The 24,758-nt window shown below is 44.9% G+C and overlaps 1 protein-coding gene across 6 annotated transcripts; it reads left to right on the top strand.

Annotated features, from left to right (window-relative positions):
• Positions 1 to 228: 228 nt before the first annotated feature.
• TGIF1 (TGFB induced factor homeobox 1) lies at positions 229 to 10,086 on the top strand. Of its 6 annotated transcripts, none has more exons than XM_029066442.2 (4): positions 229 to 297; positions 579 to 657; positions 8,060 to 8,286; positions 9,014 to 10,086. In XM_029066442.2, the coding sequence occupies exons 2-4, from the start codon at positions 579 to 581 to the stop codon at positions 9,587 to 9,589; spliced, it is 882 nt and encodes a 293-aa protein (XP_028922275.1). In that variant the 5' UTR covers positions 229 to 297; the 3' UTR covers positions 9,590 to 10,086. The 6 variants fall into 6 exon arrangements, with proteins under 6 accessions (XP_028922275.1, XP_016081879.2, XP_016081880.2 ...); XM_016226393.3 differs by lacking the exon at positions 229 to 297 and adding an exon at positions 1,998 to 2,037 and having other exon boundaries at positions 620 to 657; XM_016226394.3 differs by lacking the exons at positions 229 to 297; positions 579 to 657 and adding exons at positions 1,266 to 1,436; positions 1,998 to 2,037.
• The last annotated feature ends 14,672 nt before the right edge of the window (positions 10,087 to 24,758 follow it).

Below are 24,758 nucleotides of genomic sequence, written 5' to 3'. Positions count from 1 at the left end.
GGGGGAGAAGAGGGGAGTTGGTTTATTATGCGCCCACCCCCCCCCCCCATCTGGAACAGGGTGGTCGGAATCCACGTCGAAAATCTGAGTGTGACTCAATCCTCCACGGACTTAACCTCATTTCCACGGGGCGTTTCCAGACGGCACCCAATCGTCATCCCCCCCCCCCGCCCCCCACCCCTTAAAGCGGGGATGGAGCTCAACTGCCAATGGGCAAATCTCTCCTACGCAGCTCCATATTTTATTTTATTTTTTTTTAAGTGATGGGGAAGATATTCCCTCGGATTCTAGGACCGTGTACGTTTGGTCTTTTTAAGGAAGCCAAATCTGGGGGGGGGGGGGCGGTGAGGATGGGGGGGGTGGGCACCCATTTCTGGAGATCAGCAAAAACAGCATCTGGCATTTAAAAGAGTCGTTTCATCGAGGCCCTCCCGTCGGAGAGCTCATAACTCTCAACCAAAATAAACTCGCAGAAACATGTGTTTACTTCATGGCGAGGCTCTGTTTGAAAGCCCGGGAGAAGGGGGTGGGAGGGGGGTCGGTGGAGTCCTAAAAGTAGAAACTGTTTACCCAACCAGATGAACGGCCACAAGGTTTTCGCCCGTTTCCCATCAAGAAGGCGGCGGCGGCAGCTGCTGGCAGGGGGAGGCACGACCGGTGAGTTGAATCAGAACATGCAAAACGCGCACAACACGCGGATGTTTAAAGAGCAGGAGGGCATGACAGCATGTCTGCCCCTCCAGCCTGCTGCACATTTCCAAACCTCCCTTCCGTGCCATCCCGCCCCTTCCACCGCCCTCTGCCTTTACGCCTCTTTCTCCCTTACAACGCGTTTGCCCCCGCGGCCTCTGCCCCCTGAAGGCGCTCACTAAATACCCCTGATTCATCCACCACCCTCTACTTCTTGGCCGGCGGAGAAGGTGGGAGGGGAGAGAGGCCGCTTCTCTTTTGAGACTTGTTTTGCAAGAGGGGCTCGCTTTCTAGCCTCCCCCTCCCCTTCCAGACTTTTTGTTGTTGTTGTTGTTGTTGTTGCGCGTACTTTCCGTCCATTCTCCGGCCGCAGCAGCAGCAGTTACGGGCAGCTGTCAAAGGGGAGGGGAGGGGGGGGGGGGGAACAAGCTTTTTCCTTCCCGTTCTCTCCTCCCCCTTTTTAAATTAGGAGGAAAAAAAAATCGTTTCCAGCTTAATGATCAAACGCGCTCCCAGCCTCGGGAAGAAAGGAGGGCAACGGAGGGGCGAGAGAGGGGAAAGGATTGAGTTTCGGCGGGTCCCCTCCCTCCCCCCCTCTTCTCTCCCCTCCCCTTTGGAAGCCCTCTCCCCTCTCGCCTGTCAGATTGACAGCCGGTCGGGGTGGGAAGCGGAGGAGCGTTTTGGACGTCTGCAGGACCGGCCGGGCCTGCCCTCCTTTACTGGCATCCATCACTCCTTGCTGGAAGGTGCAGGAGGGAGGGAAGCGGAGGGGGGCTGGGGTGGGGGGAGGGAAAAAAAACCCAACAAAACGACCTCCTCTACCTTCTTCTCCCCTTTCCTTTCTCGGTCTGACGGGCTGGGGAACACCGAGCTGCTGGAAAGAACAAAGGAGCCACCTGGGGAGGGGAAGAGAGAGAGGAGGAGGAGAAAAAGAGGGAGGGGGCGTGGGTGGGAAGGGACAGGACTCGGCTGGGGCCAAAAGAGAGAGACAGAGAGAGAGAGACAGAGACACACACACACACACACACACACAGAGATCCAGAGAGCAGGAAGCCCAAGTGTCAGTCTGTTGAATCCCATCCAAGGACCCAGCGCCTGGGGTTGAAGCTCCTGTTTTTTGCAGTAACGGTTGACGCTTATTCCCTCCCCATCTCCCGCAAGTTAAAGGACAAAAAACCCCAACAAAACAAAAACCACAAAACTGTTCTGAAGAAGGAAAATCCTTTGGCTCTCCCCCTCCCACCTCCTCCCCCCTCCTTTCCCAACCACTTCGCCAAACTCCTTCCCCCTCGCCTTAATATTTGCAGACAGAAGTGGAAGTCGAGATCAAGATGAAAAGTAAGAAAGGTAGGTTTCTGTGTCTGTGTGTTTGGGGGGTGTTTGGGGGGCCGGGGAGGCGGACTTGAGGGTGCTTTGGGGGGGTCCCCCCTTAGGGGGGATACTTGGGGTTTCTCCATCCCTCGGTGGGGCCTCCTTTGTTGAGGAGCCCCGAAATGGCAGTTGATGTTTGGCTTCCAGACGTAGCACGAGAGGCCAGTGCTCCATGCTGCTGGCACGTTGTCAAGAAACATGCTCTCAACTGCCTTGTTTGTGCTCTCAAAGTTTCATTGTCTTCCTCCTCCTCCTCTCCCCCCCACCCCAGCCAGCACCCCAACCTTTCCTCAACTTTCCCCCTTTCCTCTGCACCCCTGGAGATCGGACGACTCCCTCTCGTAACCCGGGATGAGATTGGAAAAAAAGAGGGAAAACTTTTAAGATCAAAGTCAGCAGCAAGAACAAAGTTTCCCCTTTGGGAGCGTGAGCAGCCGGAATGGCAGAGTCCGCCGACTCTTTGTTTGAAACTTTGTGAGGCTCGTTCTTTCACTTACGTTTCTCAGACTTTTTCAGCGGGATGGCATAGGTTTCCGAAACACGTCTCGGGCATTAGGATAAAGCCAGCTCGGAGGTGACTATTTTAAACAATTTTCTGTTTTTCAAAAACATTTCCTCCCTTTTTTTCTAAAAAAAAATAAAAAAAGCCAAACATGATCCCACTTTGAAATGGGAGAGGAAGGATGATAAGTCTGTCTAAACGCTTAAGGGCCGGCTTTAAAACCGATTTTGAACTTTTTTGAACTCGGCTTTTCTAGTCGCCTGACGGACTGTGGCTACTAAGTTGTCATTGTTTTCCCCCGAAGCCTCCTGGAAGTTTTAAGAAGTGAAACTTGGCGTCACAAATAAAAAAAAAACAAAAAGAGACCAATACCCCCCAAAAGTCAATTCCTTGACTAAACTCGTTTTCCTCCCAGGTCCGACCCCAATTCGCAAAACGTGAGGGGGTTTAAATTCACTTTATTTTTGGAAACTGTCCATGGGAAGAAGGGGCTATTCCAGCTAAGTGAGCGAAGGCGCTTAGTGCGCAGGCGCATTAACTTCCTCTTGCGGCCGGTCCTGTCCCTTCTGCGTTCTTTTGGATTGGGAAAACCGTCTGCCTCTCCCAAATAATCGCCCTCGTGGACACGTCCTCCACCGACCTATGCCTGGCCCATCACCCCAATCCTCCTCTTTCCCATCCTGTGAGCTTTGGGACTGACCCTCTACTACATCTCTGTACTATCTTCCTCTCCCCCGAGCGCTCAGTACAGCCCCAAATCGAACAGTCGATCGATCACCTTCTCCGGGACGCCCAAAGTCCCTTTAAACCTCAAATCTGGAGCACGGTGGGGGGGGGGGGGGCCTTTATAGGGCGATTTAGAGCTGGGCAATTCGGGGCTTAGATTTCCCCATTCGAGGCAGCCTGCTTCAACCCTCCTCTTTTGTGCCTGGCCTTTGGAAAACGTTTCTCCTGTAGGTGTGTCGAACATGTTAACCATTAGTGAACGGCTGTTGCGGTGTATTAGGAAAGCCTGCCTCAGTTGCTTTTGGGGGAGGGAAAAAAAAAGGACTTCCCAATTTCCAGCGACTAAGATTTCCTGCTGAGCACTCGCTCTATTGTTCAGGGCCTTCTGCGGGGTAAGCTACTGGGGTGGATAGAACTTAAAACCCTTCCAAAACTGTTAGAGAGAACTTCAAACCCTTCCAAAGCTGTTAACTCTCAGCATCCTCCTCCCTCCCCTTCCCTTTCCCCTCTGCAGTAGAAAGGGGACTGTGAAAATGCTGAAATGATTCGTGTAGGTGTGTATTTAGTAATCAGCCAAGTGAGTTGGAAGTTCTGGGTTACTCAGCACTGAAATCATGGAAACAATGCGGTGACATACCGGAGAGGGAAACTTTGAGATTATAGAACGGTTTAGGAATTTGGGGTGGGGATTAGACCCGGTTATTTCACGTCGAGAATGGAAGGAGAAAGTTGTTGTTTTTTAAATTATTATTATTGTTCTTTTTAACTAAACCTGGTGGATTGTGTCTGGGTCCAGTTCTCTGGTTTTGGAGACAGGGTTTCCGCTCAGAATGTTGCAGGCCTTTCTAGGGAGGTGGGATTCGTTTGTATTTTGAGAGTGGCAAGTTTTACTACTTTGGGGGACGGTTAAAGTTCAAGCCTGGAGTCCAGAGAAACAAAAACTGGTTGCTTTTCTTCCCCTCCATGCTCTTCCCTCCCTCTTCTCTTCCCTCTTGTAAATTACCTTGGAGGGAGAAGATTCATTGCTACGAGACCCTTTAAATCTTCTATAACTACTGTTCCTGACGTGGTTTTGAGGGTGGATTTGTTTGCTTTTGGGGAAAGTTTTAAGGATACGTGCTTACATCATGTCAAGCTTTTCTTTGAACAAGTAATCACGAGCTTTCGTCAGGCTACTAACTGGTTGAAACTTTTTTTTCAAATTGTAGTATTTTTGGAAAATAGTTGCGCTTACAGGATTAAAAAAAAAGTGGGTGGTCAGTAGATTTTTTTTTTTAAATCTCAATGCTTTAGACAGTGTTGGATTCTTTTCTTTTGTGTGATTCCCCTCTGCTTTGTCCAGCTCAGCTCAGTTTAAATGACTCAAGATTCCTAGTGCTTCTCCTGGGAAACAGTCTTAACAGGAAACTTATCCTAGGTTTTCTTTTTTCTTTTTTTTGGCCTTGCTCATATCTTTACCTTCTAGACCCTTCTCTCTAGATGGGTATTAGTTGGTGTTCAAAAGCTTAGAGTCGATTTTTCCATCCTTTTTTTTTTTTCACTCACCATGACTTTTGCTGGTATTCAAGTTTCCTGAAGTGAAAGTCACTGAGTCGTTCTTGTTCTTACAAGCAGTAGGTACTGCCCCGCGTTAGTGATGAGGAAGTAAAATCTACCCCCTGATTCTTGGGGACAGATCATTGTAACTGGTGAACCTATCAAAGGGGCCATTTACTGGAGGAAAGCCGTAATTGTATGATGACTCACACGGAAAAAACCAAAACTAAAAAGTGCCGTTGGGTTCTAATCAAAAGGACTGATTTTTTTTTTCTTTTAATAAACCGCCCTGACAGCAGTAAGCATGGTTTTGCTATAATGAAGTATCAGCTGGTACAGTAAAGAGACTTGAAGTTGTAGTTCCCTGTCACACTTAACTCTGGTGTGCATATTGGAAATATTAAAGAGCTTGGTGCACATCTACTTAAATGGGCTCATAACAGGGAGCAAAATTGCAAAGTTTGGCCTGCCTTAACTGAAACCAGCTTTTGTGTCATTAACCTTTTCTGGGTGGAATCTAGCCTCATGTCAAACTGAGCAGATCAAAGGCCAGGCTTTTTATTTTTTGTTTGTTTGTTTAAAATCCTTTGTTATTACCAAGTTACAGTTAGGAAACTGTTAGTTACAGTTAGTTGCTCAGAGAACAAACTTTCACGCTTGTTTCCATAGATGGCTTCTTAGTAGAGTGGGAATCGCGATAAACAGGAGATTGTGTTTTGATTGCTCTACCCATTTGCCAAATTTAATAGCTACATTTGCATGGTCATTTTCTTTCTTCCCTAAAAAGTATCCATTAATCACTAGTCATTTAGTGTCAATATTAACTTGGAGGAAAGCCTGCTAATTGCTGATGCAGAATTTATTAAAATTTTTTTATCAGTATTAGTCACTTTCCATAAATACCCGGGGTCTTTTTCCAAGTAAACAAAAATCCCTAAATACGTGCATGGTTTTCATTTACATAATGTTTAATCTAGTTTGATACATAGCTGCTTATCTAAACCCAAACGTTAAAAGCCAAGGAGAGAGAGAGGGGTTACTGGTCTTGAAATCTAAACTTGAAATCAAGCGCTTAGTAGAGTGCTCTGCACATAGTAAGCTCTCAATAAATACGATTGAATGAATGAATGAATGAACTGTTTAACCCAACTTTGAGAGTTTCACCTAACATACAGTGCCTATTTGTAAGTCCCCTCCTTTGTTTCCTCGGGGCTCTGGCTTGTCTCTGGCTCACTGCATTTCCTTCCTACCCAAACCACTGCCATCCAAATTCCAAATTTTATCCCATGGTAAAGGTCTGGCCAGATCATCTGAAGAGCTCTTGATGGAGACCAAATCTGCATCTCCGAAATCCTGTACTGGTGTAAACATTTTAAACAGTTAAAAAGCAAGTCGCCCCAAACATTCTTGAATAATTTATGCAAATTACTCTTATAAGTTTGCTGCGTAACCAAGGTGTTTGAAAAAAGGGGTTTTTGTAACAGTAGTAGCTTGACAGGTTTCAAACCTATTTAAGAGAATTTCAGAAGCCTGAAAGACACAGTTAAGTAACAACAAAAGAAGGAAATATTTCACTTAGGGAATGCCTTCCCTGAGTCATCGTGTGTGTGTGTGTGTGTGTGTGTGTGTGTGTGTTTTAGTTGTGACATCCACAGGTTGTAGGTGAACTGCTTCTCAGCCTGAATTTTAAAACTGTGGTTTCAAAGTTGAGATTGGCAAAACAATCTTTTCTCAGCTTCTTAGGGAAACCTACTGTAGAATTTTGAGGGAGGCATGTTTTAGGGGAGTGTTAACCTTTTAAACAAATTCACCCATAAGTTTTGTTTTAATAATGGTACTTAAGTGCCTACTATGTGCAAAGCACTGTTCTAAGCACTGTTTTAACGATCGCTTTTTACCCTTTTGTGTGTGTTTGGAGGGGTGGGGTGGGGGTGGTCCATTTTAAATTTGGGCTTTTTAGAGTAACCAACAAATAAATATGTGGGTTTTTATGAAAATCTGAAAAAAAATCTGTTACCAATTGAAGAGAAACTTTTGAACTGTGTTAATTGAAGCCAGTAGTATCTGTGCATTTCATTTTATATGTAGTTTGTGAATTCTTAAAATTTCTAGAGGGATTAAAGTACTTAAAACCAAAGCAGGTTTTCTTTGGGGGATTATACTATTCAATTTTCTTTGTCATGTCAAAACTTCAGACTGAACACTTAGTGGCTGAATATAAAATATTCAATTGCTTTTGCCAAATTAACTCTACATGACTGACAGACTAAAAAGGATTCAGATTTTCTCAGTAGCGAAAAGAAAAAGGTTGGATGTGGAAACTGAAGGATATAAGCAGATAACCACATAAGATAAACAATGATACCGTGAGTGAAAGAGTGGAGGAGCACCTTCAGTCAGAACTGTTGGTTCATTCATTTCGGTTTAGAGACGGTGAAGGAAAACAAATAAACAAACCCAAAACTGGAAAGTGCCATTATTAAAAACCCAGTCATAGAAAGAGGAAGGAGGAGGAAATGCTTCCGAACCCATTGGTTTAGGAAAAGTGCTTTGTTTTTGGTGTTTTGCCCTTCTTCTTTTCCTTCCTGACCCCTAATGAGGCTGAGACAACTTTCCTGGGAAACAAAGTATCACGGATATTTACTTTAGATGTAATTTATGTGCTCTTCCAGTCCAGTTGTACTTTTTTTTCTCCCGGCATGGGCGAAAAAGCATGTATGGAGTAAAACGGTCACTAGGAAGAGGTTTCTGGCATTCTGGATGCAAAAGTTCTGTTAGACATCAGGTACGACTAGGCAGTTCTACCTATCTCTTGAGATATCCCTAACTGGATCCCTTCACATATCAGGGAAGCAGCACACCCGGTGTAAAACGGGAATATGAAAATGATAAAGGAGCCCAAGGGTGATAATGTTAATGATATTTGTTAAGAACTTACTATGTGCCAAGCACTGTTCTAAGTGCTGGAGTAGATACAAGGTAATTGGGTTGTCCCATGTGGGGCTCACAGTCTTAATCCCCATCTTACAGACGAGGAAACTGAGGCCCAGAGCATTTAAGCAGCTTGCCCCAAGATCACACAGCGGACAAGTGGCGGAGCCAGGATTAGAACCCATGGCCTCTGACACCCAAGCCTGGGCTCTTTCCACTGGGCCACTCTCCTGCTTCTCCTAATCTCGTTCAACTCTGTCTGGGTGAGTGGCCAAATGATGGTGGTTGTCTGTCTCTCCCTAGGTGTCATTCCAGTATCGAGCAGTGAGACAGAGGATGATGACAGCATGGACATTCCCCTAGACCTCTCCTCCTCCGCTGGCTCCGGGAAGCGGCGAAGACGTGGGAATCTGCCCAAGGAGTCGGTGCAGATCCTCCGCGACTGGCTATACGAGCACAGATACAACGCCTACCCTTCTGAGCAAGAAAAAGCCTTGCTGTCTCAACAAACCCACCTTTCCACACTACAGGTAAACAGGTTGAACTCAGTCACACAGGAGCGTCCATTCCTCTCTCAAAGACAAGGTCCATTTTACTGGTTTAATGGTAATAGAGCCCGGTTCTCTGGTGAAAGATAGAAGGAACTTATTTTTAACTAGAGGAGAGGGGTCAAAGGCTGATCTTGCAGGCCCATTTTAGACGGGCCTTTTGCTACGGATGCTATCGTCACCTGTCAAGAAGCAGTTCCTTGATATGAAACTTATTTTTTAACAGACGCTTCAACCTTCCCCTGATTGCCCAGGAAACTGGTTTGATATTTAAACAGGGGACAGACTGGGGTGAGGTAATTCATGTTCTGTCTGTTGACACAGTCACTTCAACAGGCAAAATCAGTAACTGTTTGTGGGAGGAGTGGCCCTTTTTCAGAGAGAAAAAGATTTTCCTGTTGCTTATTAACTTGAGCGCAGAAACAATGGGTAATAGGTTAATATGCGGAGAGTCAAGAGGTAAGTCGGTCTCTGCGGCCCTCCACCCCCGTCCCAGTCTTCAAAGCCTTGGAGCGTCTCCTCAGCCCCCTTAACCCCCTACCGACCTCCTTCTTTCCGAAGAGGGATCAGGGCAGCGAAGCAAGAATCAGTTCTGCCCTCTCGAGTCGCGGTCAGCTAGCTCGAAATGGTTTGTGAGCCGGAATAGAGAAACCCGAACGGCGGGCCGGCCCTGAGAAACAAGAGACTGAGCTTGTCATTGTCTCCTTAGGTCTGCAACTGGTTCATCAACGCCCGCCGCCGCCTTCTCCCCGACATGCTGAGGAAAGATGGCAAGGACCCAAATCAGTTCACCATTTCCCGCAGAGGGGCCAAGGTTTCCGAGGCGAGCCCCGGAGAATCCGCCGTGGGCCTCAAGAACTCGGGCCCGACCTCAGACGAGAGCCCCTACCCCTCCTGCGGCGCCGGACCGAACCAGACCCCGGGCGGGCCTCCGTCCCCCAAACCCTCTTCCCCGGGATCGATGCTGGCTCGTCCTTCCGTGATCTGCCACACCACTGTGACTGCCCTGCAAGAGGCGCCTCTCCATCTCTGCCAGGCCGCCGGGGTGGGACAGAACACAGATCTGCAGCAGGTGGCTGCCGGCAGCTTCACAGACACCTCACTCGGGTACCCCGAGGACGCCTGCAAATCGGGACCCAGTGCAAATGCACAGAGCGGGCTCTTCAACACTCCTCCCCCGACCCCTCCGGATCTCAACCAGGATTTTAGCGGATTTCAGCTGCTCGTGGATGTTGCACTCAAAAGGGCTGCCGAGATGGAGCTTCAGGCCAAGCTCATGGCCTGATCGATCCCTTTTTCAGGCCAAAACCATTCATGGAAATTGGGGTTCTTCGTGCCTGGGTGGTATCTAAAGACTGGCTGCATTATTTTATATATTTTTTTTATTAATATTTGCACAAGGGATTGCTAAAATGAAGCTTCCTGTTACTGAGATGTCTTCAATGGAATAGTCATTCCAAGAACTATAAACCTAAAGCTACTGTAGAAACAAAGAGTGTTGGTTTTTTTTTTATGTTTCTTGGTAGATTATTCATAATGTGAGAGGTTCCCAAGATCATGTGATTCTTTGATTCTCTTTTTTTTCCTCCTATCTTTGTTGATGTTTCTTTCAGACTGTGCAATACTTAGTGAAAGCTATAGTCTCTTCTCATTCCCTTGTGGAACAGGATGCCGACATGCTGTCTAAAGTAAATTTTCAATTTTTTTAAAACAAGTATGGACCTAGATAATTGGTGTTGCCTTTTTTTCCATGACGTAATAAAATATTTTCTTTAAAAGTAATGCACTGCAGAGTATTTTGTTGAGGAGCTAAGCAATGAAATCGTAGTCTCTCAAATATAACCAATAGAAGTGATCGCCCCTGAGCAGTAAGATCGAGAAAAAAAGAAACCTGTATTTTTTTAATTCTATTTTCTAAAAGGCCCCCAGACAGCAAATAAACAGGATGTGTGATATTTTAACAGTTGAATCAAGGAGTATACGAGGTCAGCAGATGCTTGCTAAGAACCTTATTGCTGCTTGAACCTTATTCATTCCACTAACTTCTCTCTTTTAAAATGTGTGTTCACAGATTAATATATAACATGTTAGGAATCCCCCTCCTGCCCTTGTCCTGTTACAAACCACTTAGGGCAGCTGGTGGACAGGATCTCGGTGTCATCGCTGGAAAAAATAGGGGCAAAATTTCAAGTTTGATCACTAGCATTGCACTGAATAATAATAGGGTATTTGTTCAGCGCTGACTGTGCCAGGCACTGGTCTAAGCGCTGAATTTATAGGTGCACTAGCGCAATGTGCTTATCATTAGAGAAGCAGCATGGCCTAGTAGAAAGAGCTCGGGCTTGGGAGTCAGAGGTCGCAGGTTCTAATGCTGCCTCTGCCACTTGTCAGCCATGTGACTTTAGGCAAGTCACTTGACTTCTCTGGCCCTCATCTCTGAAACGGGGATTAAAACTGTGACCCCAACATGGGACAACCTGATTAGCTTGTATCTACCCCAGCGCTTAGGATAGTGCTTGGCAAATAGTAAGCGCTTAACAAGTACCATAATTATTATTATTATTTTCAGCAGTAGTATGCATGCTTTGTACAGTTATATAATAATAATGTTGGTATTTGTTAAGCCCTTACTATGTGCTGAGCACTGTTCTAAGCGCTGGGGTAGACACAGGGGAATCAGGTTGTCCCACGTGGGGCTCACAGTCTTCATCCCCATTTTACAGATGAGATAACTGAGGCACCGAGAAGTTAAGTGACTTGCCCAAAGTCACACAGCTGACAAATGGCCGAGCAGGGATTTGAACCCATGACCTCTGACTCCAAAGCCCGTGCTCTTTCCACTGAGCCACACTGCTTCAAGCTGTTTTTATGTGCCTCAGCTTTTAATGGCATTTATTGCTTAAGGGTTTACTATGTGCCAGGCGCTGTATTACGCACTGGGATAGATATGAGAAAATCACATTGGTCACAGTCCCTGTCCCACATGGGGCTCACAGTCTTAATCCCCATTTTACAGATGCCATAAATGAGGCTCAGAGAAGTTAAGTGACTGGCCCAAGATCCCACAGCAGACAAGCGGCGGAAGCAGGAAAACGAAACTGCCAGGCAGGGGTAAGAGAGTAAACACCTCTTAGCTAATCTCATCAGTTCCTTGGTCATCCCTACTACTTTCAGCTGTTGGGTCAAACTCCTGAGTTTTGGGGGGGCTGTGGGAGTGGGGGGTATTTGGCAGCTTGAAAGAGTAATCCTAGGAGGAAAGAATGGTAAATGGTATTTATCCCACCCTGTCCCCCAAAACAACCCAAGGACTTGCAATCATGTGCTTGCTTTCTCTGAAACTTGCTAAATTTATGAGCATGCTTTACTTGGAGAGCTGAAAAAGTGCTTCTTGGGATATTTGGTAGGTTTAGACGCTTTCTGAAAGAATAATTTCCTGGGTCAGTTCAACAAGGTGTTTTGATATTTAACCTAAAGTAAATTCGAAGTACTGGATTCATGCAGTTCAAATGGTAAAGACTATATTTTTTGACAGAACAAAAGTAAACTTTATTTCTGGAAACTCTTCCGAGGACCAGCCAGAAGTAGAAAAGAATCCAAACAAAGGAGTTTTAAGGACAATCTAGGCATTTCTGATGGTGAGTAGCTGGTTGTTAAGCTAATTAACAAGAGGCTTGACCTCTAACTAAAATTGAAGTACTAAACAGATTGCCGGTTGGGCTAAGCTTTATGATGCAGAGTTTAAAAGGAGAACCTTTGCAACACATTCTTGCTGTGGCTGAGAATAGAACAATACCTGTGGTCACTTACAATACAGCAACCGATGAGGTAAGCATGGTTAAGCAGATAATGCAATGATTTGTCAAATGTCAAGGAGGTTTTTGGATGAATGGTTCAAGTGTCTATGGACACCAAGTAAACAAGACAACCTTCAAAGAAGTATTTGGATGGCCTTCATGTTTTGTAAAAACCAGAGGGAACGAAGCTAACCAAAACAGTGTGGGAGAAAGGGAAAAGGAATGTCTGATGATATGAGGCACTCTCAAATCTCAGTCTTTTTTTTTTCTTACACAAGGTTCTTCTTCGCCAACTTTTCGATCATTTTAGAGGGAGCATTGTCTGTAGCGGTGCTTTTCAAATTTCTCCATTCTGCGGCTCACCTCTAAAAAAATCAAGACATTTCTAGCATAGCTCGGGGGTCAAAGGGCTGGTGCAATCTTTATAGTGTCTGCTGGAGCAGAATAGATAAATGAACTTCTTGGTTTTTCCCTCAACATCAGCGCATGTGGAGGTTGGGTAACACTGACATGGCTTATTGTAGTACTCAGGGACTGGATCATTTTTTATGCTTGTAAATTCTCAGGGTAAGTACTAGCTAACATCTGGAATGGTCCTCTTGGCTCTGACTTAATAACAATAATAATGGTATTTGCTAAGCGCTTACTGTGTGCCAGGCACTGTACTAAAGCACTGGGGTGGTTACAAGCAAATTGAGTTGGACACAGTCCCTGTCCTATGTGGGGCTCACAGTCTTGATCCCCATTTTCCAGAAGAGGTAAATGAGGTCCAGAGAAGTGAAATGACTCACCCAAGGTCATGCAGCCGACACGGCGGAGCTGGGATTAGAATCCATGACGCTTTGACTCCCAGGGCCGTACTGAATCCACTACGCCATGGTGCTTCTATTTTGTAACTGCTGACTTTGGCCAGTTTTCTCTCTCAGAATTTCATAATAATAACGGTTATTTTAAGCTCTTACGACTGGCCAAGCATTGTATTAAACAGTGGGGTAGATGTACGCTAATCAGGTCTGACACATTTCCCTGTCCCATGAGGGATTTACTGTCTAAGTAAGAGGGAGAACGGTATTTAATTCCCATGCTACAGAAGAGGAAACTGAGGTACATAGAAGTTAAAGTGGCTTACCCAAGGTAATAAAGCAGGCAAGTGGCAGAGCTGGGATTAGAATCCAGGCCCTTGCTCTTTCCATTAGGCCATGCTGCTTCCCAATAGTGTAGTGTAACATTATCGTGCAAAACCAATTCTAATTTTGGGGAAGTGTTTTCTAAATTTCCAAAGGGGATATTTAGACTTTGGAAAACAACCTCTGCTACACGCACTGATGTGAGTTACCAGATTTTATTATTTTGGTGTGTATCCTTTTAAGAATTTTAGTGTTCTAGATGTAGACATCTTGGAGATAAGTTAATTTATTATTATTTAAACGGGACTACGAACATCTATGATGCATTTGATTTTTCTTTTAAAATTAGTCCTATTTAAATGATTATGTAGAAAACTCAAATGTTATTACATTAGACAACCTTTTTTTTTTTTGCCAGATGGCAACCCACATGGTACAGTAAATCTGTAGCATCTGGAACATCACTTGTTTGAGATTCTCTGTTCAACATTCTCCCTGGTTTTTATATCATTATCTGGTTTCACTAGTTTCAGTTGATCTCTTCCTGTAAATCCAGTATTTAAATGAACACGAAAGAGGTGCCGTGACTGACCTGAGCGAAACCTAACTCACTACCTTCGCCTGGCTTCTAAGGCGATTTCCTTTAGCAGAAAAGACTTGGTGATGCGATGGAGCAGATGACCCGGGGAAAAACAATCCTTTTCTAGCTACGCTCGGGCAGGTTTGCTACAAAATGATATTCTTCATTGGTGGTGTTTACTGTGGGCAGAGTATTGTATTTGTTTTGATGTCTGTCTCCCCACTTCTAGACTGTGAGCCCATTTTTGGGCAGGGATTGTCTCTTTTTGTTGCCAAATTGTACTTCCCGAGCGCTTAGTACAGTGCTCTGCACACAGTAAGCGCTCAATAAATACGATGAAATGAATGAATACTGAAGCTTGGGAGAGTACAATATAACAATAAACACATTCCCTGCTAACAATGATCTTACAGTCTAGAGAGGGAAGATGGATGAATATAAATAATTTATATTAAGTACATAAAGGGTGTGTGGTTCCTGATTGCCTTTTCAAGCTTCAATTTTATTAGCTGTCCAATCTGTCACCAAATCCTGTCGGTCTCACCTTCACAACGTCGCCAAGATCCTCCCTTTGCTTTCCATCCAAGTCGCTACCACGTTAGTACAATCACTCATCATATCCCGTTTAGATTACTGCATCGGCCTCCTTTCTGACCTCCCAACCTCCTGCCTCTCCCCACTTCCGTCTATACTTCACTCTGCTGCCGGGATTATCTTTCTACAGAAATGTCTGGGCATGTGTCCGTGTCCCCCCCGCCCCCCCCCCCAATATCTCCAACGATTGCCTATCAACTTCCATATCAAACAAAAACTCCTCACTATTGGCTTCAAAGCTGTCCATCCCCTTGCCCCATCTTATCTCACCTTCCTTCTCTCCTTCTCCAGCCCAGTCTGCACACTCCGCTCCTCTGGTGCCCCTAACCTCCTCACTGGGTCTCGTTCTCGGCTGTTCCGCTGTCGACCTCTGGCCCGGAATGCCCTTCTTCCTCAAATCCACCAATCACTTTTCTCCCCCTTAAAAGCCCTACTGAAGGCACACCTCCTCCAAGAGGCCTTCCCGGACTAAACTCCCCATTTTCTCCAGCTCCCTCTCCTTTCTGCGTCACCTCGATTCTTTGCTTTCCTCCATCCTCCCCACAACACTTATGTATCTACAAATATCTATATAATTTTATTTATATTGATGCCTGTTTACATGTTTTGATGTCTGTCTCCCCCATTCTAGACTGTAAGCCCAGTATGGGGAGGGATTGTCTCTATTGCTGAATGGTAAATGGTACTTTTCGAGCGTTTAGTACAGTGCTCTGCACAAAGTAGGTGCTCGATAAACATCAATGAATGAATGTTTGCCATGGTTCTCTGAGAAAAAGTCTCTTTCCTATGCTATCACTGGTAGGCATAATGCTTTTCAAAGTAATACTAATAATCGTGGCATTATGCAAAAAGGACCACTAAGCATGGGTAAAGACAATCGGATCGGTAATTCTCCATTAAAGTCACATCTTGCTTTCCCTTCCCCCACAATTTCACCGTGATGGATGGTGCTTTTTCTACACAGAGTGCCCCATCCTTGTTTTCCTTAAGTAACTAGTTATCTTTTGAAGGCCATACAAAATTGTTTCCACCTAAACGCCATTTTGATTTGCCCAAGACTGGACTGGAATTTAAGTCTATGGAGACTTGTCACATCCTTTTCTGGCTTTATAAATCTGAACGTATCTTGTAATAATGATAATTACGGTATTTCATTCATTCAATCGTATTTATTGAGCACTTACTATGTGCAGAGAACTGTACTAAGCACTTGGAATGTACAATTTGGCAACAGGTAGAGACAATCCCTGCCCAATGACAGGCTTACAGACTAAACGGGGGAGACAGACAACAAAACAGAACAAAACAAAATAGTCTGGCACATCATCAAGATAAATAGAATCATAGAATATATACACATCATTAATAAAATAGTATTTGTTAAGCGTTTACTAGGTGCCCCAGCACTGTTCTAAGCACTGGGGTAGATACAAGGTAATCGGGTTGTCCTACGTGGCACTCACAGTCTTAATCTCCTCTTTCTAGAGGAGGTAACTGAGGCACCGAGAAGTTAGCAGCTTGCCCAAGCTCACAAAGCAGACAAGTGGCAGAGCTGGGATTAGAACCCAGGTCCTCTGACTCCCAAGCCTGGACTTTTTCCATTAAGCCATCTATTTCTCTTGTAACTAGGATCGCTTCCCAACCATCCAATGTCAAAATAAATGGTTGCCAGAAGCACTGAGGAAGTATTCATTTTCTATCCCAGCTATTTTGGCAGACTTTGGGATTTCATTTCCTTTTCCAATCACCATGAAATCCGATCCTATTGGGCCACAGTGTGTCTTGCTAAACCTTGTTTAGAGATTTTGGAAACCATATAAAATGAGGCTACAGCTGCATTTCTCAATGCAACAGGTGGCTGTGACCAATCATGCAGAAAGGTTCTAATAATAATAATAATTATGGTATTTGTTAAGCGCTCACTACATGCCAGGCACTGTACTAAATACAAGCAAATCGGGTTGGAAACAATCCTGTCCCACGTGGGGCTCTCAGGTTTGATCCCCATTTTGCATATGAGGTAGCCTGCACAGAGAAGTGAAATGACTTCCCCAAGGTCACACAGCAGACAAGTGGCGGAACCAGAATCAGAACCTTCTGACTCCCAGGCCCGTGCTCTATCCACTGTGCCATGCGATAATTATGCTATCTGTTAAGTGGTTACTATGTGCCAGGCATTGTATTAAGTGCTGGGGTGGATACAGCAAATGGTGTCGGATGCCGTCCCTGTCCCGGGGGGGCTCATCCCCGTTTTTCAGATGAGGTAACTGAGTCCCAGAGAAGTGAAGACTTGCCCAAGGTGACACTGCAGACAAGTGGCAAACCTGGCATTAGAACCCATGACCTTCTGACTTCCAAGCCTGTGCTCTATTCAGTATGCCATGCTGCTTCTCTGGACTTCTCTGGTTCTGGTTTCACGTCCATGATTTCCAGGTGCTACCTCGGTTGCAATAAAATGGCAGGGCACTTCCAAAGGAGCATTCTGAAGAGGAAATTAAGGACGTTATTGTCAACGTACATGCACACACCACCTCTCATCACCTCTTATTCAGGGTGTACACTGATGGCACCCCAGAGGTTCCAACTCTTCATTTAAGCCCCTGCCTTCCTCTTCTCCTGCTCTCTTTGTTCTCCCTCCACTTCCCAGCCCCACAGCGCTTACGTCAGATCTGTCATTATTTCTATCGATGTCTGTCTCGCCTCCTCTAGACTGTAAAGTCACTGTGGGCAGGGAATGTGTTTGTTTATTATTGTATTGTACTCTCCTAAGCGCTTAGTACAGTGCTCTGCACACAGTAAGTGCTCAATAAATATTCAATTTGAACCGAGCATTTGAAGGGGGAAGAGGTTGGAGATGGTAGGCTTCAAAGAACTAGTAGGTCAGGAGGCCACCATTTGGCTTACCCTGATTGAAAATTCTCATGTCTTATCAGGGATCTGGGATGAAAGGCAGCTGAAAGTCTAAAATCTGAAAGTCCAGCTGAGAAAAATGGGGACCATAATAATAATAATAATAATAATGATGATGATGGTATTTGTTAAGTGCTTACTATGTGCAAAGCACTGTTCCAAGCCCTGGGGGGGGATGCAAAGTGATCAGGTTGTCCCATGTAGGGGGTCACAGTCTTAATCCCCATTTTACAGATGAGGTGACTGAGGCACAGAGAAGTTAAGTAATTTGCCCAAAGTCACACAGCTGACAAGTGGCGGAACCCATGACTTCTGACTCCCAAACCCGGGCTCTTTCCACTGAGCCTCGCTGCTTCTCCATCATGACCATCATGATCATACCTTTCCCTCCTGAAGTGGGTACTTGCCGGCATAATAATAACAATAGTGGTATTTGTTAAGGGCTTGCTAGGTACCATTCATTCATTCAATCGTATTGAGCACTTATTGTGTGCAAAGCACTGTACTAAGCGCTTGAGCACTGTACCAATCGCTGTTCAAAAGGCCGGGAGGGATACAAGACGATCAGGTCAGACACGGTCTGTGTCCCAGGTGAGGCTCAGAGTCTGATCTTGGTTAGAAGGAAGAACAGGCATCGAATCCTCAGTTTACAGATGAGGAAACCGAGGCCCAGAGAAGTTGTTACTTGGCCATAGGTCACACAGCAGGCAATGGTGGAGGTAGGATTTGAATGCAGGTCATGGGTACCAGGAATCCCTCTGCTGAGCTGGAAGGAACAGGCGCCTGTTATATATTATGCAATTTAGTGATGTCACGTGGAACCTTTGGCGGAAGTCTGCAGAACCTAGAACATTTCTTCAGGGAGAATTCAAGGCTTAGTGGAAAGAGCACGGGCCTGTGAGTCACAGGATCTGGATTCTAATCCTGGCTCCACCACTTCTCACCAGTGTGACCTTGGACAAGTTGCTTAACTTTTTTCTGTTAAATGGGGATTAAGACCGTGAGCCCCATGTCCGGGGCGGCAGTTCAGCGTCCAACCTGATTAGCATTTATCTACCCCAGCGGTTGGTACAGTGCTTGGCACGTAGCAAGCACTTAATAAATGCCATAAAAACAATAACCACAGCAAAAAAACCCTTTCCTCTTCCCCCCCTCCAAAGCCTTTGCATTCCTAGGTCACGTCCACGAGAACAAGGTTACCATTTCCTAGTGGGAGAATTTTGGGCAGTGGTGGGAGCTGAGGTGGAGAGAGGCTTGGAGTTGAAAAAAAAAAACGCCAGACACAAAGGCATTTAGTCATACTAACACTGGACTGAGGACACTCGAGCTGAGAAATACAGCTCTCAGCCCCCCAGCACCTATGTATTAATTTGTACTTTTATTTATCTGTACTGATGTCTGTCTCTGCCCCCGCTCTCTAGACTGAGCTTGTTACGGGCAGGAAATGTCACTGTTTATTGCTGTAGCGTACTTTCCCAAGTGCTTAGTACAGTGCTCTGCACACAGCAAGCGCTTAATAAATATGACTGAATGACTATATGCCAGACCACTTCTCTCCCCACCCTCAAAATTCAAGGAGACTTCCTCAGTGAAGCCAGACCCCCTCTTCCTTAGGCCTTTCAGGATTTATGCACTTTGATAGGTGCTCTTTAAGCACCTATTTACCCCACCTTAACCCCCACTGCATTTATGTACATATGCACATATCCATAACACACTTTAATGTCTGCCTCCCCCTCTAGGCTGCAAACTCATTGTGGGTAGAGAGCTCCATTGTCTTATACACTCTGAAGCACTTAGTACAGTGCTCTGCATATGGTAAGCGCTCAAAAAATACCACTGATGGATTGATTGATTGGAAACCATTCTGTCCAGTATAAAACTGCATGGATTGGCCTCCCTAATTAATCAGTAGTAGTTATCGAGTGCTTAGTATATAATAATAAAAATTACAGTATTTGCTAGGCTCTTACTATGTGCCAGACACCGGACTAAGCACTGGGGTGGATACAAGCAAATCGGGTTGGACCCAAGCCCTGGTCCACACGGGGTGAACGGTCTCAATCCCCATTTTATAGACGAGGTAAATAACCGAGGCCCTGAGAAGTGAAGTGACTTTCCCAAGGTCCCACAGCAGACAAATGGCAGAGCCGGCATTAGAACCCATGACCTTCTGACGCCCAGGCCCCAGGCTCTACCGTACTAAACTACTAAACGCTTGGATGAGTCCAATGCAGCAGATTTAGCAGACACCATCAGCAGGAATCAGCAGTTTCCTGCCCCCAAGGAGTTTTCAGTCCATCTTTTCCCTTCTTTCCTCTTTCCCACAACACACCCCACCCCTTTCTTCTCCCCGAACACCCCAAGCTGCTTCAAACAAACTAGAACCCATTGGCTAGGATCAAAGATAACAGAGGGCTTGAGCCACGGAATTGTTTTCCCAGAGACTAGAACAGGCCAAAATCACAAACTGCACAGTTCCAATTCAGCAGAGATCAATGTAAAGATTACTAGGGAAAAAAAAAGAAAAAAGCAACGTTTCCCTGTTGAGCCACTGGCGGAGTTAACTTGCAATTTTACATTAGGTTCGCAGTTTCCTAACTGGACTCAAAGATTAACCTTATCGGGTGAAATGTATTGCAATTAGTAGGCAGGTGGTAGGCCTGGTTCCTCTTGGCTGTGTTAATTCCAGTCTGCGGAGGTACCTTTGATCAAGAGAGAGCTCTCAGGCTTTTCCAAAGCTCACTCCTGTATCCACAGAGGTTTATTTGGCTCAGTAAACATCAAAAGAACAGTAACCCAGACTCTAATCTCTATCTCTTCCTGTTTCTAGGTCTCCAAATCAAGGTTCACAGAACAGCTTTTTCCCTGGAAGGTCCTATCTGCAGCTCTCCTGGAAGCTTTGTGGGACTGCAGTAGCATTTCCGGATCTTTATTTTGTAGGGCTTTAAGTGTTAAATATTAATATTGACTGATTGCTGGCGAGGCTTCCTTGGCGACCATTGAAAACCCCCCAAAACACAGGTTAGGGTTTTAAGAAATTTAGGGGAAAAGGGCTAGTCTCTAGTCCCATCTCTCTAAATACCACTGATTGATAAATTAGTCAATCCTATTTACTGTGCACTTTTCATTCAATTCATTCGTATTTGTTGAGTGCTGACCGTGTGCAGAGCACTGTACTAGGTGCTTGGAAGAGTACAATATACCAGACATTCCCAGCCCACAGCGAATTTACAGCCTAGAGAAGAGACATTAATAGAAATAAATTACAGGTATGCACGTAAGTGCTGTGGGGCTGGGATGGGGTGATGAGGCGGAGAACTGTACTAAGCGCTTATGTGTGGAACTGGGCCCACAGGTCCTCAAATTGAATTATTTCACTAGCATATATTGTGGTGATCACTTTGACACTTTGAGGACTGCTTTTATCAATCCGTCAATCCTAGCTTTTGAGTCCTTAATGTGTGAGGAGATCTGTACTAAACTCTAAAGAAAGATAATATAACAGAGTTGGTAGCTACTTCCTCTGCCAACAAAGTGCTTATAGTCTAGAGGGGGGAGACAGACATTAATATAAATCAGTGAAGGATATGTCCATGAGTGCTTTGGGGCTGAGGAAGGGGTGAATAAAGAGTGCAAATCCAAGTGCCAAAAAAGCTTACACAGGGAAGGCCTTTTGGAGATGTGCTTTTCGTGTTCTTCTTTTCTTTCTATTTTTCCAGGTAGATTTTCTATTTTCTTCAGCAGTAAATACCACAGGAAGAGCAATTGTGGGACAGAAGTTTGAGGGAGAAGAGAGTCCTTATCCAATTTCCACAGTATTCCTGTTGGAAGCAAGTCAGAAACAGGGGAGGTAGTGTAATTCCTGACTTCACTTTATACTTATCCTCTTGAGGAGCTCATCCCCTTCTACAGCTTGAAGTATCCTCTAGGCTGTAAACTCACTGTGGGCAGGGAATTTGTTTACCAACTCTGTTGTAGTGTACTCTCCCAAGCGCTTGCACACAATAAATTAAAATGCTGATTAAAATGCTGCCTCTATGGAAATGATTCCCAAATTTACCTCATCAGTTCCACTCTCTCACATGTAATCTCATGTTGTGAAGTAGCACGGCCTGGAGGATAGAGCACAGTCCTGGGAGTTGGAAGGACCTGGATTCTAATCCTGACTCTGTCACTTATCAAACAGCACAGGTTTGGGAGTCAGAGGTAGTGGATTCTAATCCTGCCTCTGCCATTTGTCAGCTGTGTGACCTTGGGCAAGTCACTTCAGTTCTCTGGGCCTCAATTCCCTAATCTTTAATAATAATAATAATAATAATAATAATAATGATGGCATTTGTTAAGCACTTACTATGTGATAAGCACTGGTCTAAGCACTGGGGTAGATACAAGGTAATCAGGTTGTCCCACGTGGGGCTCTCAGTCTTAATTCCCATTTTCCAGATGAGGTAACTGAGGCACAAAGAAGTTAAGTGACTTGCCCAAAGTCACACAGCTGACAAATGGCAGAGGCAGGATTAGAATCCACTACCTCTGACTCCCAAACCTGCGCTGTTTCCATTAAGCCACGCTGCTTCTCCTCTGTAAAATAGGGATTAAGACTGTGAGCCCCATGTAGGACAGGGACTAAGTCCAACCTGATTAACTTGTATCTACCTCAGTGTGTAGATCAGCACTTGACAGAATAAATGCTTAACAAATACTATTATTACTACTATTACACTGCCCTTTGCCTCTGGGTCTTCTCCACCTAGATACCCAAATGACACTTTAACTCAGTCAATTAATCAATCAATCATATTTTTTGAGCACCGACTGTGTGCAGAGCACTGTATTAGGCCCTGGGAGAATACAATATAACAAAGTTATACATCTTGAACCAAACCCCTCATCTTTCCTACCAAATCCTTTTTCCTTCAGAGTTGACAACACCATTCTTCCTGACTCTGACATCCCCAAACTGGGCATTATTCTTATTCTTCACTCTCCTTCAACTCTTACGTTGTCTGCTGAAAAATGCTATTGGTTTTTCCTCTACAATTTTTCAAAGGTATTTATTGAGCACTTACTGAGTAAACAGCACTGTACTAAGCACTTCCTGGATCAACTCCTTTCTCTGTAATCAAACGGCTACCAACTTGATTCAGGCACTGCCCATATCCTAGCTTGTCTATTCCATCAGTCACTTCATGGGTTTTCCCGTCGCTAACCTCTCGCCTCTTCAGTCCATACTTCACTCCTCACTTTGATCATTTTTCAAAAATAATCATTCTTCACATTTTCTTTCATTCATTCAATCATATTTATTCAGCGCTTACTGTGTGCAGAGCACTGTACTAAGCACCTGGGAGAGTAAAGTATAATAATAAACAGACACATTCCCTCCCCACAGCGAGCTGACAGATTAGAGGTGGAGGTAGACATTAATATAAATAAATAAATGACAGATATGGACCTAAGTGCTGTGGGGCTGGGAGCAGGGGATGAATAATAGGAGCAAGTCAGGGTGCCGTAGAAGGGAGTGGGAGAAGAGGAAAGGAGGGCTCAATCAGGAAAGGCCTCTTGGAGGAGATGGGTCTTCAAAAAGCTTACAAAGCGGGGAGAGTAATTATCTGTCCTATGCCTCTCTACTCCTCAAAAACTGTTATCTATGCCCCTCTGTATCAAGCAAAAACACCTGAATCAGTTTCAAGTCAGCTCTCTCCCTTTTATTATCTCCTTATTGCATATTATCCCACTATACCCCAGCTTGGTAATTTTTCTTTTTTAATGGTACTTAAACTCTCACTATGTGCTAGATAGTGTACTAAGTATTGGGGTAATAATAATATTAATAATAATGGTATTTGTTAAGCACTTACTATGTGCCAAGCACTGTTCTAAGCACTAGGGTAGATACAAGGTAATCAGGTTGTCCCCTGTGGGGCTCACAGTCTTGATCCCCATTTTACAGATGAGGTAACAGGCACAGAGAAGTGAAGTGACTTGCCCAAAGTCACACAGCTGACAAGTGGCAGAGGTGGGATTAGAATCCATGACCTCTGACTCCCAAGCCCGTGCTCTTCTTACTAAGCCACACAATGGTGATGATGATAATGATTATGGTATTTGTTAAGCGCTTACTATATGCCAAGCATCGTTCTAAGTGCTGTGGTAAATACAAGGCCATCAGTTTGTCCCACGTGGGGTTCACAGTCTTAATCCCCATTTTACAGATGAGAGAACTAAGGCACAGAGAAGTGAAGTGACTTGCCCAGGGTCACCCAGCAGAGAAGTGGTGGAGCCAGGTTTAGAACCCTTGACCTCCTGACTCCCACATCCAGGCTCTAGACACAAGGCCATGCTGCTTCTCAAAACCATTGCTCAAACCCTCCCTCTGGCCAGAAACTCCTTTCTGCTTCAAAGCTGCCAGATCACACTTCTTCTCATCTTCAAAGCCTTTTGAAATCACATCTTACGTGGCTCAGTGGAAAGAGCCCGCACTTGGGAGTCAGAGGTCATGGGTTCGTATCCCAGCTCTGCTACTTGTCAGCTGTGTGACTGTGGGCAAGTTACTTAACTTCCCTGTGCCTCAGTTACCTCATCTGTAAAATTGGAATTAAGACTGTGAGCCTCATGTGGGACAACCTGATTACCCTGTATCTACCCCAGAGCTTAGAACAGGGCTCTGCACATAGTAAGCGCTTAACAAATGCCAACATTATTATTATTATCTTCTGGAGTCATTTCCCAATGAGTATTTCTTCTTCACAGGTCATATCTCACCATTCATTCAATCGTTTTTATTGAGCGCTTACTTTGGGCAAAGGACTGTACTAAGCGCTTACCCAATTACCACCTCAACTCTTCTATGCCAGTTATAACTTATGCATTCTCACCCACCTTTAGAATTTCTGACTTACCCTACAAGCTTTACTGCTCTAAATGTCAATTTCCTTTTCTTCTCTGTCTGACTCCAGCAGTACACGAGAAGGTCCTTGAGAACAGGACTTGTGGATTTAAATGATATTAACTCTGGCATTTAAGCACTTTCTATGTGCCAGGCACTTTCCCAAGTGCTGGGGTGGATAAGAGCAAGTCGGGTTGGATAAAGTCCATGTCCCACATGGGGCTCACAGGCTTCATCACCATTTTGCAGATGAGGAAACTGAGGCTCAGAGAAGTGAAGCGACTTGCCCACGGTCACACACCAGACAAGTGGTAGAGGCAGGCTAGAACCCACGTCCTTCTGACTCCCAGGCCCATATTGGCCATGCCATTTTAACTACTGTTCTCTCTCAAGTGCTTAGCACAGTGCTCAATCACAGTTCATGATAAATGTTGTTGACTGATTGGTATTTACTGAGCACCCACTGAGTACAATACACCATTATAATGTACATGGGAAAGTACAACAGAAACACAAGAAAGAGTTGTCAACATGGGGCTTACACTGTTACAGGTAGA

This window comes from Ornithorhynchus anatinus, chromosome 5 (assembly GCF_004115215.2).
Source record: "Ornithorhynchus anatinus isolate Pmale09 chromosome 5, mOrnAna1.pri.v4, whole genome shotgun sequence".
In the NCBI taxonomy this organism is placed as follows: domain Eukaryota; kingdom Metazoa; phylum Chordata; class Mammalia; order Monotremata; family Ornithorhynchidae; genus Ornithorhynchus; species Ornithorhynchus anatinus.
Note: the sequence above shows the minus strand (reverse complement) of the source record. Positions and strands in the feature narration are given on the sequence as shown.

Excerpts from the sequence above, each read along its gene's own strand:
- TGIF1 (XM_029066442.2), top strand. The coding sequence starts at position 579 with ATGAACGGCCACAAGGTTTTCGCCCGTTTCCCATCAAGAAGGCGGCGG. Across the intron at positions 658-8,059 it reads GGCAGGGGGAGGCACGACCG|GTGTCATTCCAGTATCGAGC; the intron begins GTGAGTTGAATC and ends GTCTCTCCCTAG. Across the intron at positions 8,287-9,013 it reads CCCACCTTTCCACACTACAG|GTCTGCAACTGGTTCATCAA; the intron begins GTAAACAGGTTG and ends TTGTCTCCTTAG.